The sequence below is a fragment of the Urocampus carinirostris genome, chromosome 3 (assembly GCF_059441175.1).
Source record: "Urocampus carinirostris isolate Australia breed hairy pipefish chromosome 3, RoL_Ucar_1.0, whole genome shotgun sequence".
Taxonomy (NCBI): Eukaryota; Metazoa; Chordata; class Actinopteri; order Syngnathiformes; family Syngnathidae; genus Urocampus; species Urocampus carinirostris.
Window position 1 is genome coordinate 1,071,656 of NC_142351.1, and position 27,240 is coordinate 1,098,895.

Here is a 27,240-nt window from a genome sequence, read left to right on the forward strand (position 1 = left end):
TGGTCAGGATACTCTCTATGGTGCCCCTGTAGAATGTGATGAGGGATGGTGGGGGCAGGTGGGCTCTCCTCATCCTCCGCAGGAAGTACAGGCGCTGCTGTGCCCTCTTAACCAGAGATGCAGTGTTCACGGACCAGGTGAGTTTGTTTGTGATGTGCACCCCTAGGAACTTGATACTGCTGACAACCTCCACAGCCTTGTTGTTGATGCAAAGTGGGGCATGGTTGGGCTGGTTTTTCCTAAAGTCGACAATGATCTCTTTAGTCTTGTCAACATTCAGGACCAGGCTGTTGTCCTTGCACCAGCCCACCAACTGCTCCACTTCCTCTCTGTAGGCCAGGTCGTTGTCATCCCTGATGAGGCCCACCACCGTTGTGTCGTCAGCATACTTCACGATGTGGTTTGTGGCGGACCTAGGGACGCAGTCGTGTGTCATCAAGGTGAACAGCAAGGGGCTTAGGACGCAGCCTTGGGGGGAGCCCGTGCTGAGGTAGATGACATCTGAACTGTTCTGACCTATCCGCACAGATTGGGGTCTGTCACAGAGGAAGTCCAGCAGCCAGTTCCGCAGGGGGGTGTTGAAACCCAGAAGCCCCATTTTGTCTACCAGATGTTGTGGGATGATGGTGTTGAATGCTGAACTGAAGTCCAGGAACAGCATCCGCACATGGGTGTTCTTCTCCTCTAGGTGTGTCAGGCTCAGGTGAAGCGCAGAGGAGATGGCATCCCTGGTGGAGCGGTTTGTCCTGTAGGCAAACTGAAAGGGGTCGAATGAAGAGGGGAGACTGGAGGTGATGTGCTCTTTAACCAGTCTCTCGAAGCACTTCATTATGATAGGAGTCAGTGCAACGGGCCGGTAATCGTTGAGTGATAAGATCTGGGTTTTCTTTGGCACTGGGATGATGTTGGCAAATTTGAAGCATGATGGTACTTTGGCTTGGTCTAGCGAGGTGTTGAAAATGTCTGTTAGTACACAAGTACACAAGCCAGCTGATCGGCGCACTCCCTAAGTACCCGCCCCGGAATGTTGTCCGGGCCTGGAGCCTTCCTAAAAGCAAGATAGCAACTTTATTTTAATCATCAAAGACGACAACAAAAAAACTTTCCTCTTATGGCCGCTAGATTTTTTTTCCTTTTGGAGGTACAGGAGAGAAAAAATAAGGCTTTGGAAATGCTTGAAAAGTGCTCATAATTGGCCATGAAAACCATGTATGAACCCTGTTTCCATGACTTCTGTATATTTCATGTGCGGTCCCTTCCCAAGGTTTCTTCATTTTCCGCATCCTGACCTTTTTTTGAGTCTTTCCTTGCCCTCTTGTAGCTTTCAGATCAGGTTGATGTGAGTTTCGTCACAAATAAAGGCGGTTTGTCTTCTGTTTTGCAGAAATCGGTGAAGACCATCTTCCTCCTGCGTGGCAAGAACCAGAGTGTCCAGGAACTGTTTACAAGATACTCCAAATTGTGTTGAACAGAGCAGGTTGGTCAATTTACTTTCCGCAACGTCCTTATTTCAGAGAGAACGTCGTTGGGCGTGGCCCCAAAAAATACGCAGAGAGGAGATATGGCAAAAAGGGAAGGCTCATTATGTCATTGCTCAAACAACTCGTGATGGTTGCCCAGCTAGATGTCGACACACATTAAGCTATTTTCTATTTGAAAAAAAAAACTAAAGATAGATATGGCATCAGGGGCGTGTCTGTGCAATGGATTCAAAGTGATTTGACGCGTAGGAAGCAATATTTAAAAATGGGACGGTTGTCTTCTGAATACTTGGACATCTGTTGTGGAGTACCACAGGGTTCTATCCTGGGTCCAAAGTTATTTCATTTAAATCTTATCGATATTTTTCATGTTTCAAAAGTATAAAGATGAATAATATTTGCCGACGACATTAACATCTTCTATACCAATGATAATTATATTCATTTGATAACGTGCAATGATCATGACGTCATTAACCTAAAAGTATGGATGGATACAAATAAATGAAAAGTTTAAATAAAACCAAAGTCATATTCTTTGTTAATCGCAAGGCAAATCAAGATTTAGAAGTCGAAATGGATGGGAAATCTATTCTTTTTTCAACATTCCGTAGTTTGCATCAAACAGCTGTGTGGAATGTGGTGTCACCCCCAAATATTGAAACTCTTTATTTGTCCATTTGAAATCAAATCTTTCAATCACATCTCTTGGACATTTTCCTGATATCATCGTTGTGTTGGAATTTTTTGTTAAATCAACACAAACTTCAATGAATCGTCCGACTCCAATTTGTGACCTTTTCCAATCTCTGTTCATCCAAACAATTTGCTCTTTTCTGCATAGAAAGTTCTCAGAAGCCGGCATTTCACTCACGGGTGGATTTATTTCTAACACACAAATCATATATCTCTGCATGCTTCTCCTTCCAAAAACCGACTCTTCTCATTCTCCCGAGTTGCTCGGCAAAGCATCTCCTCCGCCCCTGGGCTGGGTCCCATTGGTCTCCCGTCCCGGAAGAACGGCGCGTCGACTCCTCCCTCCGCTTGTGGTCCCCCAGATTGCTGGTCACCTCCCTCTTCTTGAGAGCTGCCCCACAACAAAATTCACGGTCTCCCGTTCCCGGGAGAACGGCGCGTCGACTCCTCCGCGTCGGCCCCCAGACAGCTTGTCAAAATTGACTCCAGAAAACTTTGGCACGAAACACAAAGAGTCCAACAAACAAACCCAGATTCAAACTACCATATTCCTTTAATTGCTACTGATTTGCTCTCATTCTTTAAATAGCCAGCTACTTCTCCATCTATTTGAAGGCTCTCCAACAGCGGTGGTATCGATAACGAAGGTTCTTTCAGCATTACCGACAGGTCGTCTCCAAACGATGATATTTTGTGTTCTGTTCCTCCTTCATCTTATATCCCCCTTATTTGCTAATTTCGTTTAATTGATTCCGCGAGTGGTTCTATGCTTACTGCAAACAAGAGTGGGCTTAAACAGTCCCCTTGCCGGACTCCTCTTTTGATATCCAAGAAATCAGAGCCGTTTACTCTAAGCCGAGATTTAGGCTTTTTATCGATTATTTTCACCCGTTCTACAAATATTTGAGGGAAGCCAAAAGCTAGAAGTGTTTGCTTGTAAGAAGCTCGGTTTCACCCTATGGAAAGCTTTTTGTGCATCCAAGCTCCGTAACATCGAGGGTTGGCTCTCGGATTTTGTGCTCAGAATTATGTTTAGTATCCTCTTAATAGTGTTTGCGCCCCGTCTTCCCGGAATAAACCCCGTTTGATCCATTTTCATGAATCCCGCTATGATTTTCAGCCTTCTTTTTGCAAGTATGCTTGTGAGAATTTTGAGATGTTAAGAAAGTAAAGTAAGTGGTCTCTTGCTTTCACACGATATTGGGTCTTTTCCTTCTTTGTGCAAGACTGTTACGATGGCTTCCGATTTGGGGGGGATCTCCTTTTGTTGGCGCATAGTTAAATACTTTATGCAGTACCGCTGTTAATTCTTGATTAAAGCTTTTGGAGAACACCCCCGGGAATCCATCCCTTCCTGGGCTATGGATTCTTCTGGTCTCGTCGTTGGCTCCTCCGTGTTAGCATGTAGCTCCTCCACGCCTTCCAGCCTCCGCTCCAGCGACAAAGTGCGCTCCAGAAGTTCTTCTTTTTCGAGTCTTGCCACGGCAATCTTGTTCCCGCCGGCTGCTTCGGTATGTTCTGGCCTTCTTTTAGGGATTTCGCGGAGTGGCGTCCCTCGTCGACCGATGACATTCCTTCTGCTCCCTCCGTCGTTTTCTCCTTAGCGCCCGTTTCCTCAACAAGTCTCCCCTCCTTGACCGTGTTTTGTTGAAGTGTTTTTCTTTGATATGAGACACAAATTGTAGCCTTTTTGTCTTTCTCCTAGTATGTATTACATTTGTCTTTGGTGATTTTTGCCCGTGCGACTTTCCTTGCTGCCGTCTACCTCGTAGCGCCGCCGGAAGTCCCTCCGGCCCCTTTTTATCCTCTAAAAACGAGCATTTCATTCCCAGAGGCCTAATACTAACTGATCAGCCGCGCCTAAGCCTTTAGAATTTTTTTCTACGTTTTGGCACTCGGTGACAATGCTTCTGAAAACTGAACGAGTTGAGGGCAATACAAATAAATGTGACTTGTGTCTTGCAGACGTCAGCCAAGAATATCTTCCTACTGCGCGGCCGGAACCAGAGTTGTCTGCCGTTAAAATTGAGGAGGATCTGAAGCCTTATCACGTTAAGCAAGAGACAGAGGATGGGAAGCCTGTTGAGGAGGAGGACGATGGTCCAGTCTTGCGCGTGACCGGGGTCCGTTCAACCGCCGAAGATCAAGGTCAACCTGAGGACGACGGTCGACAGGAGCTTCTAAGAATCAGCTCCCATCAACACGTGGAAAAGGATGAGGACAACACGTCCCGCTCCGCAAACGCTGAAGGCGGTAACACATGTTCTCAGTGTGGGAAAACGTTTCGAAGCAAGGCTTATATGAAGTTGCATATGAAATTCCATGCTGGTGAGAAGCCTTTTTCTTGCTCAGTTTGTGGTAAAAAATTCACCCAGCGTTGCGACTTAAAAATACATTCCAGAACCCACACTGGCGAGAAGCCTTTTTCTTGTTCAGTTTGCGGTCAACAATTCACCCGAAATGGACACTTGAAATCACACAAACTAATACACAGTGGTGAGAAGCCTTTTTCCTGCTCAGTTTGCGGTAAAAGATTCACTTTAAGTGGATACTTAAAAAGACACACCAGAACCCACACTGGCGAGAAGCCTTTTTCCTGCTCAGTTTGCGGTAAAAGATTCACTAACAGTGGGGACTTAAAAAGTCACACCAGAACCCACACTGGCGAGAAGCCTTTTTCCTGCTCAGTTTGCGGTAAAAGATTCACTAACAGTGGGGACTTAAAAATACACACCAGAACCCACACTGGGGAGAAGCGTTTTTCTTGTTCAGTTTGCGGTCAACAATTCACCCGTAATGGACAATTGAAATCACACCAACTAATACACGGTGGTGAGAAGCCTTTTTCCTGCTCAGTATGCGGTCAAAGATTCACTACATGTGGGAACTTAAAAATACACACCAGAACCCACACTGGCGAGAAGCCTTTTTCCTGCTCAGTTTGTGGTCAAAGATTCACCACAAGTGGGAGCTTAAAAATACACACCAGAACCCACACTGGCGAGAAGCCTTTTTCCTGCTCAGTTTGTGGTCAAAGATTCACCGAAAATAGGAGCTTAAAAAACCACATTAGAACCAACACTGGCGAGAAGCCTTTTTCCTGCTCAGTTTGTGGTCAAAGATTCACCACAAGTGGGAGCTTAAAAATACACACCAGAACCCACACTGGCGAGAAGCCTTTTTCCTGCTCAGTTTGCGGTAAAAGATTCACTAACAGTGGGGACTTAAAAATTCACACCAGAACCCACACTGGCAAGAAGCCTTTTTCCTGCTTAATTTGTGGTAAAAGATTCATTCAAAATGGGAGCTTAAAAATGCACACCAGAACCCACACTGGGGAGAAGCCTTTTTCTTGTTCAGTTTGCGGTCAACAATTCACCCGTAATGGACAATTGAAATCACACCAACTAATACACGGTGGTGAGAAGCCTTTTTCCTGCTCAGTATGCGGTCAAAGATTCACTACATGTGGGAACTTAAAAATACACACCAGAACCCACACTGGCGAGAAGCCTTTTTCCTGCTCAGTTTGTGGTCAAAGATTCACCACAAGTGGGAGCTTAAAAATACACACCAGAACCCACACTGGCGAGAAGCCTTTTTCCTGCTCAGTTTGTGGTCAAAGATTCACCTTAAGTAGGAGCTTAAAAAACCACATTAGAACCCACACTGGCGAGAAGCCTTTTTCCTGCTCAATTTGTGGTAAAAAATTCACCCTGAATGGGCACTTAAAAATACACACAAGAACCCACACTGGCAAGAAGCCTTTTTCTTGCTCAGTTTGTGGTCAAAAATTTGCCCAAAATGAAAACTTGATAAAACACCAACTAACCCACAATGGCGAGAAGCCTTTTGCTTGTTTAGTTTGCGGTCAAAGATTCACTACAAGTCAGAAATTAAAAAGACACACATTAACCCACACTGAAGAGAAGCCTTTGACCTGTTGACATTGTGGTGAAAAACAAAATATCTATATTGTCAAGTCATTTTTTATTTGTGACGCCCTTAATCACAAGAGTCTCAAAGGGCTTCACAGGTTATTACACAGACATTTTTTCAGACTATTATTAGACATTAGAAATGACACACAATAACCCACACTGGCGAGAAGATTTTTGCCTGCTCAGTTTGTGGTCAAAAATTCACTAAGAGTAGTAAAACATTCAATTGGCTAAGTATCCTACAGGTCGTCTATAGGAACATAACGGCCACAAAACCATTTGCCCTCACCTTTTTTCAACCACTGACTGCTACCACGTCAAAAAAGCCACATTCATTCATTCACAGGAAATGATTAGACTCTCCAGTTGTATCATAAAGATTTGTGACCCCAAAGTCTTCATACGGATTCAAAAGATTCATGATTTGCATATGCGTCATGTTTCTTGATAGATGATCTATTTCCTCGTGTGCCCGCATACAATTTTGCCTGTTATTAACAAGTATATTATATATATTATTATAACAATAAAATGGCCGACCTAGGTCCCCAGGGTTGGGGCCTGTTCTCACCAGAGCCCCAAAGCTTGGAGAGCTTGTGGCTCTCTCCGTCCCTGTCGTTCGGATGAGAACAATCCCTGTGATGTCCACCGCCAAAAGAGATAGGAAGCTTTATTTCTTCATCTTCCTGCTTGGCCGTGTGCTGCTTCTCACACACTCCTCCCCTGAGTGACTTTTTTGTTCTCAAAAGTACACAAAAATGGTTATTGCAGCACCCTCTTTGGTGTTTTGGGCAAATATCCCATGTTGGCAGGCTATGAAAACAATCCCTGATCATTGAAATGAGGGTCTTATCTTCAAACCGGGTTCATTGATCGGTACTGTTAACCTGTTGCATCATTTCTTCCACCTTCCAACCCTGAGTGCTTGTGTCAACTATGTGTTTTATTCTTTCGTTTGATTCAATTTTCTTTGTCTTGTGAATAAAACGTAGTTTCATCAAATCAAACTGCATTATTTTTGGGTCGATGTTATTTTTCTTCTGGTCCGATCAATCATTATCCACATCAACGAACTCCAAAATCGATCATTTAAAGTTGTATTTAAAGTTGCATCCTTCATGATAAATGCTAGACGCGGGCTATTTCAAAAGAATTTGTGTCGGAAACCGAGAGCGCCGCCTACTGATGGAATTGGTAACCACCAACTTAGATTCCGAACCAAATAAATACAATTGAAAGCCATGTGGTAATGGGTTGTTATTATGGCCATGAAAGAGTCTGAAATCACGTTACTTTTGCCAAAAAGAAGACCATCTTCCTACTGCGTGGCAGGAACCAGAGTGTCCAGGAACTGTTTACTCCAAATTGTGTTGAACAGAGCAGGTTGGTTGTTCTACTTTCCGCAACGTCCTTATTCCGGAGGGAACGTCGTTGGGCGTGGCCCCAAAAAATACGCAGCGAGGAGATATGGCAAAAAGAGAAAGCTCCTTATCGCATTGCTTTAAACAACTCATGATGGTTGCCCGCCCCCGGGTCAAGACTTCCGCCAGATGTCTACGCACAATAAGCTTTTGTCAGCTCAAACAATGTTTGCTTCAATTTCATTTCAAGTTCAACTTTCCATTTCCTTTTCTTTCCGCTTGACCGAATTGTCTAGAAATTGACGTCGACGCGTAGGGATGCGCAAACCGAAGCGGACATTCTGTCACGTGGTCACCGTGGCGACGCGACGTTTACTTTCAAAACCGGGCACCGCTTGGGTATTTTTACCTTGTGTATTTTCACACCCTGAGGGCGCTGTCTCCCAAGTTGGTTTTAGATGACCGCAATCAAACGAGAGGCGCCCGAAAGTCATCGAGGATGATTTTGGGGGGAAGATCACCAAAACGTCTGATATTACCCCCAAAAGTTTCGAGTAATGATGCTCAGACCTGCGACCTCCCGTTCCGGGGAGCGGGCGCCCAACCCTCAGGCCACCGAGCCGGTCTACCTCCGTTGCTTCCAAAAGCGACAATTTGAAGATAATCGGAGACTTTTATGGGCGCGAAAATCCGGTATTGAGGGTTTATACCGAGTGACGGCGGTAAGTAGGGCTGCACGATGAAGCGAAATCCGATCCGTACGGCGACGTGACCCGCCAAACGCAACGGTGCAGGTTTTCGGCCTGTCGGGTTCAAACTTTTTGTGGAACGATGCACGAGTGAGCTCATGGGTCTTAAGGTCTTTGACTCTTCAGGAATCAAGTGTCTTGAGTTCATCATGATTTCTTGATTAATTCTTAACCTGAATGCTTGATCATTAAATTGTACTCTTCATTAAGGGGTGCAGTACATCTATCGTCGTAGTAGCATACTCTACAGAGAGGATTGTAGTCGTATTTAATTTTTCCGACGCTTTGAAGCGTAACACTCCGTACTTGTATCATGTCACACTGCGCGTACTTGACGTATAGGTTGGCGCCGACACACTACCATACAGAATAATACGGCGGATTAAGGAAACAAAATGTCCGGTCCCATTCCTCCCACTTGGCCCTGAGAACCCTCCAGTGAGGTCTTCCCACAGGGAAGTCCCCTCAATAAGAGAAGTGCAGGTGAACATCGTCGCCTAAGAAATGGGACGGCACTTGCGAGGTCCCAGTCCAGTCGATGGCGGTAATACTAAACGGCTGTTTATCTCAGTGACGTATTGGCCCACGTCGCACCTAAACGACTCGAGTCTTAACCTGCGTCGAGGCAGTCGGAGGGTCCGTGCGACGTTGAAAATGCTGCCCGGAAGCTCACGGCCTTTTCCGTCTCTCCGATCAACGGAGGAGAAATGCGCTAAACTGAAGACTTGAAGATTTGGGGTTTGGCGCCGGATCGGGAGATGCCGACGACGTGCCCGGCGGTGTGGATGGTGTAGTGGCGGCTCGTTCTTCCGCGGGACGTTCTACGTTGGTCTTTAGGTTGGGTAGAAAAAACAAGAATAATTACGTCATGCCAGTGTATCGTCCAAAAACAATAAGGTGCTGGTGGGTTCAGTTCCTGCTCCTCTCAACTTGCCACTGGCGGTTCTACGGGTTCAGATGGGATGAATGACGCCACCAATACTGGTGGGTCAACGGATGGCCTACCGCCAAGAACCGCACGCGCGGCCTCGTGATAACGCCATTTTGATCCCGTCTGTTCTCCGATACAAGTGATCTGATGAGCTTATAACTCGAGTGTGAGGGAAGAGGTGAAAATGTCAGAGTTGAATAATGCAGAAAACGAAAGAGAGTGTCAAGAGAGGATTGGGGGAGAGTATGAATGGAGTAGTAGAAGGGAAGTGGAGAATGTGGAAATGGAATGGAGGTGATTTAAAGAAGCAGTGTTGATAAGTGCGAAAGAAGTGTGCGGAATGAAAAAAGTTGTTCGAGGTGTTAGGAAAGGAAGTGAATGGTGGAATGATGAGGTATCAGGGCCTGTGACATAGAAGAGACGTACCTTTGAGGAGAGGCTGCAAGATAAGAGTGCCGTGAAGTGAAGAAAAGGTTGGTAAAAGTCGAAAAGGAAAGCAAATGATGAATGGTGTCGAAAGATAGGAGTGAACTTTGAGCAAAGGAGAAAAGTATTCTGGAAAGGAGTGAAAAGAGTAAGAAACGATGAGTGTGGAAAGGAAGAGAAAGTGAAAGATAAAGATGGTAGATTGCTGGTTGGCAGTCAGGACTGGATGAGTATTTTGAGGAGTGGAGGACGGGAGAGAAGTGAGAGTCCAGGCGATCGACGGTATGGAGAGAATGCCCGTGTTGGGTGATTGAAATGTGAAGCCTGTCAACATGGAGGTGCAAGAGGCAGTGAAAAAAATGAAAGGGGGGGAAGGCACCTGGGTTGGATGGCTGTACTGCTGAATGCTTGAAGAAAGCTGGCACGGACATGATTGACTGGTCAGTAGGCTTGTTGAATGTATGCTTTTTAAGTGGTGTGGTTCCTGTTGATTGGTGTAGTGCATGTGTTGGTGCCATTTTATAAGGGCAAAGGTGATAAGTATGAATGTTGCAATTCGAGAGGTATCGGTTTGTTGTCTGTGCTGGGTAAGCTGTATGGAAGAGTCTTGATTAAGAGAGCGAGAGAAAGAACGAACGAGGTGGTGATGGAGGAGCAGAGTGGTTTCGGGAAAGGAAGAGGATGTGTGGATCAGGTGTTTGCGGTACGACGGGAGTGTGAGAGATTGTTTGCAAAAGGTAAGAATGTTTATTTGGCTTTCATGGACTTGGAAAAGGCGTAGGACAGAGTTGATGGAGAGGCGTTGTGGCAAGTGATGGTAATGTATGGAGTAGGTGGAAAGTTGTTGGAAGCATTGAAGAGTTTATATGAACAGCAGAGCATGTGTAAGAGTAGGGAGTGAGACAAGTGAGTGGTTCCCTGTGTTGACTGGTGTGAGACAGGGGTATGTGATGTCACCATGGCTGTTTAATGTGTACATGGATGGCGTGGTGAGAGTATTTGGCAGAGGTGTAGAGATGATGGTTAACGGTGTGGCGGCAGGCAAGTCAGATGCTGTTTGCAGATGACAGAGCGCTTGTGGCTGATTCTGAGGAATCATTGAGAAGGTTTGGAAGCGTATGTGATAAGCGTAAGTGATGCGTCAAAGTCGGGAAGAGTAAGGCTGATCAGGTGTTCACGTGATGGAGTGGGCATGGCGTTAGAAATAAGGTCGTATGGACAGGAGCTGGTAGAAGTGGAAAGCTTTCGGTACTTGGGTTGTGATGCGGCTGCAGTTGGTGGAATGGAGTGCGAGGTATCGCACGGAGTGAATCGGGGAAGCCAAGGTTTCGGGTGCTCTGAGGAGACGTGGCCGCTTTGTCGTGCCCCGTTTCATCTGGAGAGACGAAAGCATGACCAACATGGGTGCCGGGTCGGTCATGGTCCAAAATTCTTTGTGAGTTTTTTTTTGCCATTTTCCCCCCTTTTAAAATTTCTGTTATTGTATGTGTTTGTCTTGCTGTCGGCCTCTTGAGGGATATGACCAAGGTGGATAGATAAATGTCCCGTGTTGCTCACCTCCCGGCCGATCGCTTCGACAGCTGTCCTTCGTGGGTCAATGCATTGTCACAATAAGATTGCGGACCTGCAGGTTAGCCTCCTCACTCTCACAGTTGTTTTGTGGTGAACATTTTCTCTGTGAACTGCTCATCATTTTCTGCCCTGAATGTGATCAGGGCTTTGGTTTGCTCCACAGTCTCTGAAACATTAGCCCGCATGACCGCGTTCGACACAAGTTGCTCACTAACAGGCCGACGGGACTCGACGCAAGACAGGAAATGATCTGATGTCTCCCGCGTAACGATTTCATAGTGAATCGACAAGCGCAAACCTGACGTGGCTGTCGGAGCCTTCTATTGGCCAGCGTCACATATGCTTTCGAATTTAGAATCGATAGAATAGAATTTACAGAATGCCGACCTCCCCTCCGCGTCAAGAATCGATTCGGTCTCACGTGTTAGCATCATATTGTAAAGAAAACGGGACGCGCGGAATCGAGCGCAGTAAACACGCGCAATGACATATATCCGTAACGTTATCGTGACTAAGCCGCTTCAGCGACCGGCGTTTTGTCCGTGTGGATGTGAAGGCACGACTCCTTTAAGATAAAAACCGGGCTAAACCGCGATCTTCCGAACAAATTAAGGTACTCTGCGGTTTGGAGTGCCAAGAGTCGTTTGTGGCTTTTTTGGTCGATTTGTGCTCTGTGTAAAGTAGCCATTTGGCAATGTTCATGTTTTGAGGCAACGATTAAGGTTTTCCGTTACATTTATGTCGAAGACATCTCGATGTGTTTTGTTCTAAATACATGCATACTTGTGAAAAAGGACTTACATTTGTGCGGTTCCTTTCCAGCCATGTTCGTTGATATTGAGAATTCGTCTTCTGGGAAGTTGCTTTGTTCCAAGTCGGCTCCTGACCTCCTTCCATCCGAAGTGGTTCTTTTGGGGGTCGAAGGGGACTTCTCCCTCGGACTTGAGAGTATTGGGACACGTTACACTTGCACATGCACGCGCAAAACCAAGTGACGAGGAAAAATAGCCAGGGAAAGTGGGAAGAATGGGACGCAGCAAACAATCTGAACAAAGCCACTCTTGGCATCTCGTGAAGATTTCATTCCCAGAGGCCTAATACTCACTGTTCAGCAGCGCCTAAGCCTTTAGAATTTTTCTCGCGTTTTGGCACTCGGGGACAACGCTTCTGAAAACTGAACGAGTTGTGGGCAATACAGATAAATGTGACTTGTGTCTTGCAGACGTCGGCCGAGAATATCTTGCTACTGCGCGGCAGGAACCAGAGTTGCCTTACGTTAAAATTAAGGAGGAGGAGGAAGATTTGAAGCCCTATCACGTTAAGCAAGAGACTGAGGATGGGGAGCCTGTTGAGAAGGAGGACGATGATTCAGTCTTGCGAGTGACCGGGGTTCGTTCAACTGCCGAAGATCAAGGTCAACCTGAAAATCAAGGTTGGCAGGAGCTTCCAAGCATCAGCTCCCGTCAACACGTGGAAACAGATGAGGACGACTCGCAGTCGGAAGGTGGTAACACATGTTCCCAGTGCGGGAAAACGTTTCGAAGCAAGTCTTATATGAAGTTGCATATGAAATTCCATGCTGGGGAGAAGCCTTTTTCCTGCTCAATTTGTGGTAAAAGATTCACTACAAATGGAAGCGTAAAAATACACACCAGAAACCACACTGGCGAGAAGCCTTTTTCTTGTTCAATTTGCGGTCAAAAATTCACCCAAAATGGACAATTGAAATTACATCAACTAACCCACACTGGCGAGAAGCCTTTTTCTTGCTCAGTTTGCGGTCAAAGATTCACTTCAAGTGGGTACTTAAAAATACACCAGCGAACCCACACCGGCGAGAAGCCTTTTTCTTGTTCAGTTTGCGGTCAAAGATTCACTTCAAGTGGGTACTTAAAAATACACCAGCGAACCCACACCAGCGAGAAGCCTTTTTCTTGCTCAGTTTGCGGTAAACGATTTGCCCAGAGTGGGGACTTAAAAGTTCATACTAGATCCCACACCGGCGAGAAGCCTTTTTTTTGCTCAGTTTGCGGTCAAAGATTCACTTCAAGTGGGTACTTAAAAATACACCAGCGAACCCACACTGGGGAGAAGCCTTTTTCTTGCTCAGTTTGCGGTAAACGATTTGCCCAGAGTGGGGAATTAAAAAAACACATTGGAACCCACACTGGCGAGAAGCCTTTTTCCTGCTCAATTTGCGGTCAAAGATTCACCCAAAATGGACAATTGAAAGCACACACATTAACCCACACTGGGGAGAAGCCCTTTTCTTGCTCACTTTGCGGTCAAAGTTTCACTTCAAGTCAGAACTTAAAAAGACACACATCAACCCACACTGAAAAATAGCCAAAAAGTCTCCCAAAAGGCATAAACAGGGACTTACACCTGTAGTTAAGTTATTTTGTTTTCTACCGCTTGTTTTAGGTTTCCCTACACAATAAAGAAACTCATCTCCTTTGACCTGTTGATATTGTGGTGAGAAAAAAAAATAATAATAATAATAATTTCCTTGTATTGTCATTCTGTGTAACAATGTACACAGAACGAAATGTCGATTGCACCTGACCCGTTGTAGCGAGTCGATGCAGCCGCAGCCAACAGAGGGCGCCGCCGACCACTTTTTAAGTCTTAGGAATGACTCGACCGGGACGCGAACCCCGATCTCCCAGTCTCAAAGCGGGCGCCTTACCATCTAGGCTACTGAGCTGGTATATCTATATTGTCAAGTCATTTTTATTTGTATAGCCCTTAATCACAAGAAGGTTATTACACTATATTACACTGACTATTTTTCAGTCTATTATTGGACACTAGAAATTACACACAAGACCCGGTGCAAAGACTTTGGCCTGCTTGGTTTGTGGTCAAACATTTACTGAAAGTGGGAGACTTAAAAAAAAAAAAAACATTTTCCCTCCCCTTTTCTAAACCACTGACTGCTACCACGTCAAAAAAGCCACATTCATTCATTCACAGGAAGTGAGCAGACTCTCCAGCTGTATCATAAAGATTTGTGACCCCAAAGTCTTCATATGGATTCAAAAGATTCATGATTTGCATCTGTGTCATATTTCTTGATATTTGATCTATTTTATCTCTTGTCCCCATAAAATTTTGCCTTTTATCAATAATTATACTCATCACAACAATAAAATGGCCGACCTAGGTGCCCAGGGTTGGGGCCTGTTCTCACCAGAGCCCCAAAGCTTGGAGAGCCTTTGGTTCTCTCCGTCCCTGTTGTTTGGATGAGAACAATCCCCTTGAAGTCCGTTGCCAAAAGAGATAGGAACCTTTATTTCTTCATCTTTTTAGTTGGCCATGTGCTGCTTCTCACACACTCCTCCCCTGAGGGACTTTTTTTGTTCTCAAAAATACACAAGAATGGTCATGCATCAACCTGTATTTAGTATTTTTGGCAAATATCCCATGTTGGCACGCTAAGAAAACAATCCCATATCATTGAAATGGGTTTATTATCTTAAAACCGGGTGCATTGATCATTACTGTTAACCTGTTGCATCATTTCTTCCACCTTCCAACGCTGAGTGCTTGTGTCAATAATGTGCTTTATTCTTTTGTTTGATTCCATTTTCTTTGTCCTGTGAATAAAACGTAGTTTCATCAAATCAAACTGCATTATTTTTGGGTCGATGTTATTTTTCTTCTGAACTGATCACTATCCATATCAACGAACTCCAAAATCGATCATTTAAAGTTGTGTTTAAAGTTGCATCCGTCATGATAAATGCTAGTCGCGGGCTATTTCAAACGAATTTGTGTCGGAAACCGAGAGCACCGCCTACTGACCGAATTGGTAACCACCAACTTAGATTCCGAACCAAATAAATATAATTGAAAGCCATGTGGTAATGGGTTAGTATTATGGCCATGAAAGAGTCTGAAATCACGTTACTTTTGCCAGAATCGAAATTTAACTCTGTGTTAAGTCAAGATAAAACAGAAAAGGGACTTGGATTATCATGGACCAAAGTAAAGTTCACACTGGAAAGCCAAATGAACATAAGGAACATGAGGCTTTCATTCCAGTTGCTGCTTTGAGCGACACAACAAACGCACACCATGTGGTCAGCACCTCCACCTGTTTTCAACATCGTTGGCAACGCGCTGGAGACTCCCGACAAAAACGGGACATCGCTCAACATGCCCCACCTCGTGGCGTGGTTGCATCGAAACACGTTGCATCATCGTTACAAGCTACATTGCTTTAAATGAGTTATTTTTTTATATATACGTCATTTAGCACAACTTTTATACATTTATATACAAATATAGTTTGTGAAAGCAGCTCCTATATCTATCAAAATATGCACTTTTTTATCCAACTGACATTGGGCACAGCTTACCTTCAGCACCGCGTTTTTGTGCCGAAGGTAGGTGTAACAGAGTTGAAATGTGATTGTTTTGAATGTTTTTTGGAATTCTCACAAAAATTGTGTTTTTGTCGTATTACTGTTAATAATCCGGTAGTTCCTTTAGTTGTTAAGTCATGTGCATCTGCGACTGTCTTTTTCGTTTGGCATTTATGGGCTTCAGCGCTTGCCGTAGCTTAAGTTATTTTGTAAGGGCTGGAGATAATTGCAGTCGTGAAGAGATGCCCCTGACTTTTGTATTGTTTTGTTGACTGAATGCAGGCAATAAACCGAGTGATTGTGAAACCTTGTGTCGTGCGTGAAAGAGGGTCGTCACATACGGCAAACCAAAAAGGCGGCCGCACAGCACATGTCTTAACAGCAGGGTTACTTGAACTGGATGACTTTCAATGACTTTTGGATGACTCCAATAGCAAATATGCTCATGAAAGACAAAACAAACCTAATATGTATAAAATGATGACTCACAACATGTGGTAAGCTTTCTCTCCTGGCTTAGATCTCTTTGGTATCCGGAAAAACTAACATAAAATGGCACAGAAACAAAATGAAAATAAATCCAAACAGTTTGCCAACATCATTTTTGCCGTTCCATGTGTTCCGTTACTTCCGAGCCTGCACAAAATGGAGTCATTTTATTCCTATTGAGTTTCTTTTGTTTTTTTCCTAACATATTAGCTATTGGAGTCATCCAAAAGTCACTGAAAGTCATCCAGTTGAAGTAACCCCCCGCCCCCCCGCCCCCCGCGCCCAACCCCGCTTAACAGATGAAGGCGGTACCAACAATTTTAACAGTAATGCAACAAAAACACGGATTTTGTGAGAATTCAACAAAAAAACAATGAAATCAAATTTCAACTTTGTTGCACCAGCAGGTGGCACTGCAGGACTCGTCATTGCAGGACACTTAAACACAAACGAGACAAAAATATTTCAGCAGGAATTTCAACTGAACGAAAGTGATGAATACACCCGTTACTGCTTTTTCTTTTTAGCTTTTTATAATTTCCTTTTCTTTACAAATGTTGCCTTAACATAGTCGTTCACCGGACGAATCGGGGTTATTTTGTCGCTGACCTATCTCGTCTTCTATGTGTTTTCTGTTGCTGCGTTCCCGAAAAGACGACAACTGAGTTTTCCAACCTCCGACCAGGAGAAAGGCTATGTACCCCAACTTTGCACCTGGAACCTACCACCTCGAGTGTCTTTCTTATCATATTTCCCCAGTTGAGGGTTTAAAAACCCCGACTTCCTACATTCTTGAGACGCTTTTCGGTCGTATCTGGTAGGATCTTCCGAAAACACCCATTTTCTTGAACGCAGCGTGTGATCAGTGCCACGTGTACCCACAATCCATTGCGGCGGGGTTTGGAGGGAGAAGGAGTCATGGCTGCCGAAAAAGAAAATGTCGAGAAATTCCTCTAGTCGACTTCAAACGACGTCAACTCGACACAAGTATCACTTTGTGGTCCTTTTTACTGCCGAGTTGGAGCGTTTTTTTTCGTTGAAAAGTGGATAAAATGTGCTCCAGTGGGGAAGAAGAACCTTTTCAAGAGAAGCTTCGTGGATCCAAAGAGGAGACCGAGCGAGAACGTCAAGGACCGGACGCTGTTTCCAAGCAGCTCGGGGCAGGTTCGTCATTTTCGCTTCTGCTACAGTGACAATGCTTCCCAAACTTAAAAAATGAGTGATTTAAAAGAAAGAACGAATAGTGGTTTGAAATTCAAATACAGTGGAACCTGGGTTTGTGAACGCCTCTCAGTTGGAACAAATCGGAGTCCGACCAAAAATGTAGAGAATTTCTTGCTTTGCTGTTCGGTCAAAAATTCAGAGTTCGAACGCCTGTAATACCTGAGTGCGTACGCTAGAGTGCGATGCTGAGCGGCGTACGGGTGTAGATGGCCCCCACCCCTCGTGACCAACTGTTAATCACGTGCTCACTTGCTTTTTTTTGGCTTTTAATATCAGTGAACGGAGTGTTTGAGCCCCCTAATTATGCCTCCGAAGAAGGTCGGCGCAAGCGGGACAGGTGAAAAAAGAAAAGTTGTCCGTACAACTATTGCTTCGAAGAAAGACATAATAGCTAAATATGAAAGAGGCGTGCGAGTTTCTAATCTTGCTAGTAATTACAGCGTGGCTGAATCTATTATCAGTATGATAGTCAAGATTAAGGAGGCTGTGAAATCGAGTGATGCGGCTCAGGGAGTGAGCGCTATATGCAAGCAAACGGCCGCAACTTTTGGAAGAGGTTGAAAAACTTTTGATGATTTTCCTCTCCCCACCGTCCACCTGCGCCTTCTGCTGACCACCGCAAAGGAAAGAAATCCTATTCATAATTCTTTTCTTTATACTTTATTTTTATTTTGACACGTTCACGTTAGCGTCATCTTTCGTGCGGAAAATTACGATAGCGCGAACGTACAATTAGCCTGGGTTAGCTTACGTAAAACATTCATGGTAAACATTTTGGGTCTTGGAACAGATTTAAATGATTTACATTATTTTAATGGGAAAAATGATTTTGGCGATTGAACAAATCGTTTTTCGAACAGGGTTCTGGAACGGATTATGGTCGAGAATCGAGGTTCCGCTGTACAACTCTTTTAGCCTTTTTACAGTAAACAACTCGTTTTTCACCTCCAGCGAATACTAAAAGTGCAGGAAATCAAATGAAGTTTAGCAGCATCTGGTACGAAGTAGCATCCAAACTCATCCGGGTTGGTTTTCTTGCTTTGTCCCTACTTTACCAATCATTTTGTAACATCGTGCTAGGAAAATGAAAACAACCAGGACTAAAAGAAACAAAGGGGGAAATATAAAAGAAAGGAAAAAGAAATAAACGAATAAACAACATTTCATTTCCTCGTGTTGAGGTTTTGAGTTTTTCCTTGCCTGGATGTCGGTTTCAGATCAGGGGACGTGTCATAGTAATCTCGTGCAGTCCAACGAGATATCTTGTGATTAAGGGCCAAAGACAGAAATGGGACTTGACTTGAATCTTCGGGCGTATTAGTAAATACTATAACAGACATTTATATGTAACGGTATGCAGGGTTCATTCGAGTGCTTGAAAGCCTTGAAAATGCTTGAAATTTAATGTTGTGTTTTCAAAGTCAACAAAAAGCTTGAGTTTTGGGTGAAGTGCTTGAAATTGTTGCCATTGCCACTTGATTGGCAGTCTGACTCTATAGACCATGCAATAAATAAAGAAGCAGCTCAAGAGGACAACTCTATTTAGTAAACTGGCTCTTCTAATTCGCTTTTACTGAGAAGGGCCCGGCTCTTTGGGTTCACTAACAGCTCCTCCAAGTTTTTCTTTTAATGATGTATTATCAATAATAATATAACATTATTCACCCAATGATTCAACAGTTAGTCATATATGTTGGCAGGGGATCCCCAAAGGACACATTCAATCAAAATAGTCACAGATTTACCAAAACAAATTGTAAAACAATATAAGCTTTTTACACGCTGAAGACAAAATCCCTGAAAATGCAAAACATGAACACATCAATTCCAAATATAAACTCTTCAGTGCTAAAATAGACAATTTGCAATTCCTTCTTGACCGATTTAAACACAAATGAAAAGCACACAAAAAATTCGGAGTCAAATAAGTGAAAAGATCAAAAAGCAAAAGATTAGCAGTCGATTGAAAGATTGAATGCACTCGTATCTTAAAAATGAGTCCAAATTTGGCTCATTTTTCTGCTTTTCATTAGCTTCCTTTTTTTTGATTTGAAATCTATTATTATGCAACGCCTTCAGGCATTGTCGAAGCACAATGGCAGAATCGATGTCAGTTTATAGCAGCCCCTTCACACACAAAGATCGTAGGTCGTTGATAGGAACATCCCAACATAGCACAAAGCATGTGCTAGGAGCAAGATAGCGACTTTGTTTTAATCATCAAAGACGACAACATAAAAACTTTCTTCTGATGGCTGCTGGATTTTTTTTTCAATTGCAGGTACTGGAGAAAAATTAAAAAATGGCTTTGGAAGTGCTTGAAAAGTGCTCGAATTTCTCCGTTAAAACCATTTATGAACCTTGTTTCCATGACTTTCCGTATATTTTATGTGCGGTCCCTTCCCAAGGTTTCTTCATTTTGCGCATCCTGACCTTTTTTTGAGTCTTTCCTTGCCCTCCTGTAGCTTTCAGATTAGGTTGATGTTGCAATGGTGTTCTGCACATTTTGTGAGTTTCTGTGAGTAAAGGTGTCATAAATAAATGCGATTTGACTTGTGTTTTTCAGACATCGGTGAAGACCATCTTCCTACTGCGTGGCAGGAACCAGAGTGTCCAGGAACGGTTTACAAGATACTCCAAATTGTGTTGAACAGAGCAGGTCGGTCGTTTTACTTTCCGCTACGTCCTTATTTCGGAGGGAACGTCGTTGGGCGTGGCCCCCAAAAATACGCAGAGAGGAGATATGGCAAAAAGGGAGGGTTCCTTATCGCATTGTTCTAAACAACTCGTGATGGTTGCCCGCCCCCGGCTCAAGTCTTCCGCCACGCAATAGGCTATTGTCAGCTCCTTCGTGTTCATTTCAGGTTCAACTTTCCTTAACCTTAGTTAATATATCCTTTCCTCAACATTTGACATCTCGTATATGGCCGTCGACCTCCACCGTACTTTACTCTGTCTCGCTCATTCTTTCAAAATACCTACCTTATTTCTAAATCGGTCACGTGCGCTTGGGCTGTTTTGAATACGACACATTTTCCTAACAATGAATATTTTTCATATTGGCAAATCTTTTTTTATCATCGACGATCATCGTCCCTTTTCTTTCCCTGTGACCGAAATGTCGAGAAATCGAGGTCGACGCGTAGCAACTAAAGCGGACGACATTCGTATTCTGTTACATGGTCATCATGGCGGCGCAACGTTTACTTTCAAAACCAGGTTTCAGTATTTTGACACAGGGATGTGATTTTTCCGCTAATTCGCGGAATTCCGCTTTTTTTTATCTCCAAAAATAAAATTTTAAAATTCCCGATTTTTTAATTGGTAAAAAACCGATTTCGTCTCGACAGCATTCCATTTTAGTGATTCGCTAACTGAAATGAAACGTACTTGCGATTGGTTGAAGTCTCCGTGTTGACCAATAAACGCGCTTGTTATAAAGGCGTAGGAGTATGTCATTGTTCATTTCTCACACGTTTTTGCCGAGCGTTTAAAGAAAGATGTCCGAGATCGAACGCAAAGATGCTCCGCGAGTTAAAGAAATTGCTAAGATCGTAAAAGACAAGTTTCGATCAGACTGGTCAGAGAAGGAATTATCTACAAATGTTGGTGACCCCGACGTGATCCAATGTAGCGAGCAGAGACGGGAGTCGTAGGCGGAGTGTCAAACAAAGGTGCCAACGAAAGCTGCTTTAATGACGTATAAACTGGCAATAACAAAACAAACACGAGAGTGGCTAGAACCGGCCGAATTAAGAGTCCCCCTAGGAACTCGCTAACTAAACAATGGTTCCGTGGGTGAATTATGTACAACCCACTACAGTACATCCATTTATAGATAACATCTTCTGCTATAACAAAGGCATTTGTGGTACGTTCTAATATGAGTTACTTTTCATTTGGTCATGATACAATTATTATTTATGAAATTTGAACTCTTCAACATGATTTATGTGTTAACTTAGTAATCACATGAGTTAGATATGATGATATTCTCAGTGATAGTTTTTAAAAGCAAAGGCAGTCCAAAGTTTTTTAATGTGACTGTTTTTGAGTTGACTTCAACTGTCATTTGATATGGGATAGTTCAAAATACATTGAAAATTTATGCCGTTGTTTTGTCTATTTCTTTGTCATCTGAATGGATTGAAAGTACTTAAAAACACGGAAAACCCATGAGCCCTGGGGGGGCTTCGCCCCACTTGTCCCCCCGCCGAGGCACTGCCCTGGACCCAGCTGGGTGCCCGCGACCCCCAGACCCCCGCCTAATTTTCAGATAATTTCACTTTGGTCAAATCACATCCCTGTTGACATTGTGTATTTTCACACCCTAAGGGCGCAGTCACCCAAGTCGGTTTATTTGGGTTTATACCGAGTGACAGCGGTAAGAAGAGCTGCACGACGAAACGATATCGTGATGTGTTTTAGTGCGATAGCGTATCCCAAACCACTGCGTTTTTTTTCTCTCCGAGGATTTATACTTCCAGTTTCTATTTGATCGACGAAGTATTTGGCTGACAAAAATGGTCACATTCCGTGGTTTAACAGCGCCGCCCAATCGGAAGCGGGTTTTAATGGCACCGACCAATAAAGGCGAGGCAAAGTTTGCAAGTCGTGCGCGCGCGACTTTAAGAGGCTGGTGCAAGCTGCCGGTCAGCCTAGCGGCGCATATACAGATAGCCACCAAAACAATTGCCGCATTTTAGCTTTAGCGGGACGTTACATTGAAAATAAATTCATTACATCGAAAAGCCGATCACCAGAGGGTGCACCCTGTATTTTAATTCCGTCCCGGAATGAACTGAGGCGGTGGCGGAAGGGAAAGCTAATTGCTCCTCTAGCAACTCTTAATGCCGAACGTGGCTCGTCGCAAACGCCAGATCCGTTACCCGTGGACGGACGACTCGGCGCTTCCACTCGCGGAAAACCTCTACATCCGTGACTCTCGTCTTTCATCACAGAGACGTCGCAGAAGTCGCGGGGACCCGACTGCGGCGTGCAGCTCGCCGGTCTCTTCATCGTTTATTACGCTGAAAGCAATCACCCTCCGATTTCGTTTTATTTTGTATCATGACAAGAAAGACTATCCAACTGCAGGTCTGTTTTGATTTTTACATTTATAGTTGCTATTTTGTAACTCTCTATCTCTAAGTACGTCAACTCGAGTCATATTTACACGTCACAATGTTTGTTTTCCCCGAAAATGCACTTTTCTTTTCAAATCGAAAATCGCCCCCAAATTCCGGTCTGAGAAATGGCAACTACAGTGGTACCTCGGTTCTCGCCCATCATCCGGTCCAGAACCCTGTTCGATCACTGTGATCTTTTTTTCCATTAAAAATAATGTGAATCGTTTTCATCCGTTCCAACACCCCGAATGGTTACCTTGAATGTTTAACGGAAACATGAAGCTAAACCAGGCTCATCGTACATTCGCGCTATTGTAAACTTCTGTACGAAAGATGACGCTAACATGAACGTGTCAAAATAAAAAAAAGGATAAGAAAAGAATTAGGGATAGGATTTCTTACCTTTGTGGTGGTCAGCAGAAGGCCCAGGCAAGATCAGACACTCGCACACCTCCTTCATGTTTTGCTATTATTTCTTTCTTAAATGCAATCGTTTTACGCACTACTTATCTTTTTTCACCTGTAGCAACTCTGCCGCTTGCACTGACTTTCTTGGGGGGCATAATTAGGAGCTAAAAGACTTCCTACACCTATATTAAAAGCAAAAGGAAGCACTTCCCCACGCGATAACAGTCGGTCAGGGAAAGAGCCATCTACACCCGTACGCCGCTCAGCATGGCACCCTAGCGTACGCCCTCCGATTTTTTTGATCAAACATCGAAGCGAGAATTTTTCAATCTCTGGTCTTACTTCGATTTGTTCGAACAGAGAGGCGTTCGAAAACAGAGGTTCCGCTGTACTTTTTTCCCCCCAAAATCGTGCAGCCCTAGGGGCACCTCCCAAAAGACTGAAGAAGCTGTCTGCAAACTTTGTTTCGGGACGGCGCAATTCACGTGAAGCTAACGTAGCCGCTAATGTGCGCCGCGATTTTGGCTTCTATGGGTTCGGAAGGAGAAAGCACCGAATTCTTATCATCACCGGTCTGGACATCAAAACCTCGGAGCTATGCCGAGCCTGTGGCCGATAAAAGTATTGCAACAGCTCATTGCTCTTAGGAGTCATATAGATAGATGGATAGATACTTTATTCATCCCCGAAGGGAAATTCACAAGGGATATCCATCGAAGCATGCCATCCATTGTCAAGAGGTTAGAACCGCCCTAAAGTTACCATAGTGAGGTCTGTCAACAGGAAACGAAAACACGAATGAAGATACACAGTCGGGGTATTTGTTGACTTAAAAAGCATTTAATACAAATAATCATAATATCCTCTTAAAAAAAAATGGAAACATATGGCATCAGGGTTGTGGCTTTGCAATAGATTCTAAGTGATTTGATGGGGAGGAAGCAATATGTGAAAATGGGAGAGTTGTCCTCTGAATACTTGGACATCTGTTGTGGAGTACCACGGGGTTCTATCCTGGGTCCAAAGCTGTTTAATTTATATGTTATCGATATTTTTCATATTTCAAAAGTATAAAGATGAATGATATTTGCCAACGACACTAACATTTTCTATGCCAATGATAATTATATTGATTTGATAACTAGAATGACCATGAAGTCATTAGCCTAAAAGAATGGATGGATACAAATAAATGATCTTTAAATTGAAATAAAACCAAAGTAATATTCTTTGTTAATCGCAAGGCAAATCAAGATTTAGAAGTCAAAATGGATGATGTTGCAATAGACATTGTATCAGAAATTAAGTTTTTAGGGGTCATAATAGACAAGAAATGAAGTTGGAAAATGCACAACAGACACATACAAACGAAAGTATCTAAAAGCATCTCAGTTATTGATGGAGCCAAATTTGTTTTAAACTATCATGCATGGTATTTATGCTATTGTTCTCTCGTTCTGTCATACTTAACATATTGCGCAGAAGTTTGGGGCAATCGTTGCAAAAGTTCACAAAAGTTATCCTCCAAAAACCTGCGATTAGAACCATACGCAGGGTAAGATATCGGGATCATACTCCAAATGTCCAAATGATTCAAATTGGATGATTTAGTCAAACTTTTCACTTCACAACTTCTATTTAAGGTCAACAAAAACATAGTGCAAGAATACATCCAAAAATGATTCACTCCAAAAGTGGGAAGTTATAACTTAAGGGGATTTCGTAAATTCCTAATCATAAAGGTGAGAACCAGCAGGAAAAGTATGTGTGTGTCTGCGTGCAGAGTCAAACTCTGGAACAATTGACAAGACGATCAGAACAAAGCCTACCACCTAGTGGTCAATTAATTCCCAGAGGCCTAATACTTACTGATCAGCCGCGCCTAAGCCCTTAGAATTTTTTTTCGTTTTGGCACTCGGTGACAATGCTTCTGATCGGGTTGAGGGCAATACAAATAAACGTGACTTGTGTCTTGCAGACGTCGGCCGAGAATATCTTGCTACTGCGCGGCAGGAACCAGAGTTGCCTGACGTTGAAAATGAGGAGGAGGATCTGAAGCCTTATCATGTTAATAAGCAAGAGACAGAAGATGGGGAGCCTGTTCACCTGAAAGAAGAGGACAATTTTCAAGTCCCTTCAACCGCTGAATATCAAGTTCAACCTGAAGATAACGGTCGGCAGGACCTTGGAAGCATCAGCTCCCGTCAACACGTGGCAAAGGATGAGGACGACACGTCTCGCTCCGCAAACGCTGAAGGTGGTAACACATGTTCCCAGTGCGGGAAAACGTTCCGAAACAAGTCTTATATGAAGTTGCATGTGAGGTTCCATGCTGGCGAGAAGCCTTTTGCCTGCTCAGTTTGTGGTAAAAGATTTACCATGAGACAGACCTTAAAAGTACACACTCTAACGCACACAGGCGAGAAGCCTTTTTCCTGCTCAGTTTGCGGTCAGAGATTCACTAACAGTCAATACTTAAAAATGCACACTAGAACCCACACTGGCGAAAAGCCTTTTTGTTGTTCAGTTTGTGGTCAAAGATTCACCAAAAGTGGGAGCTTAAAAAGACACTCCAGTACCCACACTGGTGAGAAGCCTTTTTCTTGTTCAGTTTGCGGTCAAACATTCACACGGAATTGGTACTTAAAATTACACCGACTAACCCACACAGGCGAGAAGCCTTTTGCCTGCTCAATTTGTGATAAAGGATTCATGGAGCGTTCTAAATTAAAAATACACTCTAGAACCCACACTGGTGAGAAGCCTTTTTCCTGCTCAGTTTGTGGTAAAAGATTCACTCAAAATGGTAGCTTAAAAAATCACATTAGAACCCACACTGTCGAGAAGCCTTTTTCTTGCTCAGTTTGTGGTGAAAGATTCACCGAAAGTGGGAGCTTGAAAATACACTCCAGTATCCACACTGGGGAGAAGCCTTTCGCCTGCTCAGTTTGCGGTCAGACTTTTACCATGAGTAAAAACTTAAAGCGACATATCAGAACCCACACTGGAGAGAAGCCTTTCGCATGCTCAATTTGTGGTAAAAGATACACAGAAAATTGGAGTTTAACAAATCATATTAGAACTCACACTGGTGAGAAGCCTTTTTCCTGCTCAGTTTGCGGTCAAAGATTCACTAACAGTGGAAGCTTAAAGAAACACATTAGAACCCACACTGGCGAGAAGCCTTTCGCCTGCTCAGTTTGTGGTAAGAAATTCTCACAGAATGGGAGCTTAAAAATACACTCCAGAACCCACACCGGTGTAAAGCCTTTTTCCTGCTCAGTTTGCAGTCAAAGATTCACTACAAGTCGGAGCTTAAAAACACACACATTCACCCACACTGGGGAAAAGCCTTTTTCTTGCTCAGTTTGTGATAAAAGATTCACCGATTGTTGGAGCTTAAAAAGACACTCCAGAACCCACACTGGCGAAAATCCTTTTACCTGCTCAGTTTGTGATTAAAGATTCACTACAAGTCAGAAGTTAAAAATACACCTTAGAAAGCACACTGGGGAGAAGCCTTTTTCTTGTTCAGTTTGAGGTCAAAAATTCACTTGAAATGAACACTTGAAATCACATCGATTAACCCACACTGGCAAGAAGCCTTTTTCCTGCTCAGTTTGCGGTCAAAAATAGACTAAAAATGAGAACTTATAAATACACACCAGAGCCCACACTGGCGATATGCCTTTTTCTTGCTCCGTTTGCGGTAAAAGATTACTACAAGATGTTATTAAATCATAAGATGGAGCTTAGAAAGACACACATTAACCCACACCGGCGAGGAGACTTTTTCTTGTTCTGTTTGCGGTCAGAGATGAACTTCAATTGGACACTTGAGAGACACATTCGATCCCACACTGGCGAAAAGCCTTTCTCCTGCTCAGTTTGCGACAAAAAATTGACCCAAAACGTACACTTGAAATTACACAATAGAACACACACTGGTGAGAAGCCTTTGACCTGCACAGTTTGCAGTCAAATATTCATTCACAGTTGGAACTTAAAAAAGTCACATCAGAACCCACACTGTCGAGAAGCCTTTTGCTTGCTCAATTTGTGGTAAAAGATTCATTGAGCGTGGCAAATTAAAAAAACACACTCGCACCCACACTGGGGAGAAGCCTTTTTCCTGCTCAGTTTGTGGTGAAAGATTCACCCAAAATGGAAATATGAAGTTACTTTGTGACATTTTTGTGATTAAGGGCTATATAAATAAATTTGACTTGACTTGACACACTAGAACCCACACTGGCGAGAAGCCTTTGACCTGTTGACATTGTGGTGAAAAACAAAATATCTATATTGTCAAGTCATTTTTATTTGTATAGCCCTTCATCACAAGAGTCTCAAAGGGCTTCACAGGTTATTACACTTTATTATACTGACTAGTTTTCAGACTATTATTGGACACTAGAAATGACACACAAGACACACAAAGACTTTGGCCTGCTCGGTTTGTG

At 43.5% G+C, this 27,240-nt stretch overlaps 4 protein-coding genes across 4 annotated transcripts in view; 2 read left to right on the top strand and 2 right to left on the bottom strand.

Annotated features, from left to right (window-relative positions):
• The window catches only part of LOC148368215 (uncharacterized), a 359,448-nt gene that overhangs the window by 158,835 nt on the left and 173,373 nt on the right, over positions 1 to 27,240 (bottom strand). The gene's annotated exons all lie outside the window — the stretch shown is intronic.
• Positions 1 to 27,240, bottom strand: part of LOC148368220 (uncharacterized) — a 306,344-nt gene that overhangs the window by 90,939 nt on the left and 188,165 nt on the right. The gene's annotated exons all lie outside the window — the stretch shown is intronic.
• LOC148368225 (uncharacterized) lies at positions 4,435 to 7,031 on the top strand. The gene has a single exon (XM_088330215.1). The coding sequence runs from the start codon at positions 4,478 to 4,480 to the stop codon at positions 6,122 to 6,124; it is 1,647 nt and encodes a 548-aa protein (XP_088186341.1). The 5' UTR covers positions 4,435 to 4,477; the 3' UTR covers positions 6,125 to 7,031.
• The window catches only part of LOC148368226 (uncharacterized), a 29,325-nt gene continuing 10,121 nt past the window's right edge, over positions 8,037 to 27,240 (top strand). The window contains exons 1-3 of the mRNA XM_088329632.1: positions 8,037 to 8,201; positions 10,627 to 10,714; positions 12,380 to 13,211. Of these exons, the coding sequence (XP_088185758.1) occupies positions 8,037 to 8,201; positions 10,627 to 10,714; positions 12,380 to 13,211 (1,085 nt within the window). The remainder of the gene's footprint in view (positions 8,202 to 10,626; positions 10,715 to 12,379; positions 13,212 to 27,240) is intronic.

What these genes read in the sequence shown, in the direction of transcription:
- LOC148368225 (XM_088330215.1), top strand. Translation starts at nt 4,478, where the DNA reads ATGAAGTTGCATATGAAATTCCATGCTGGTGAGAAGCCTTTTTCTTGC.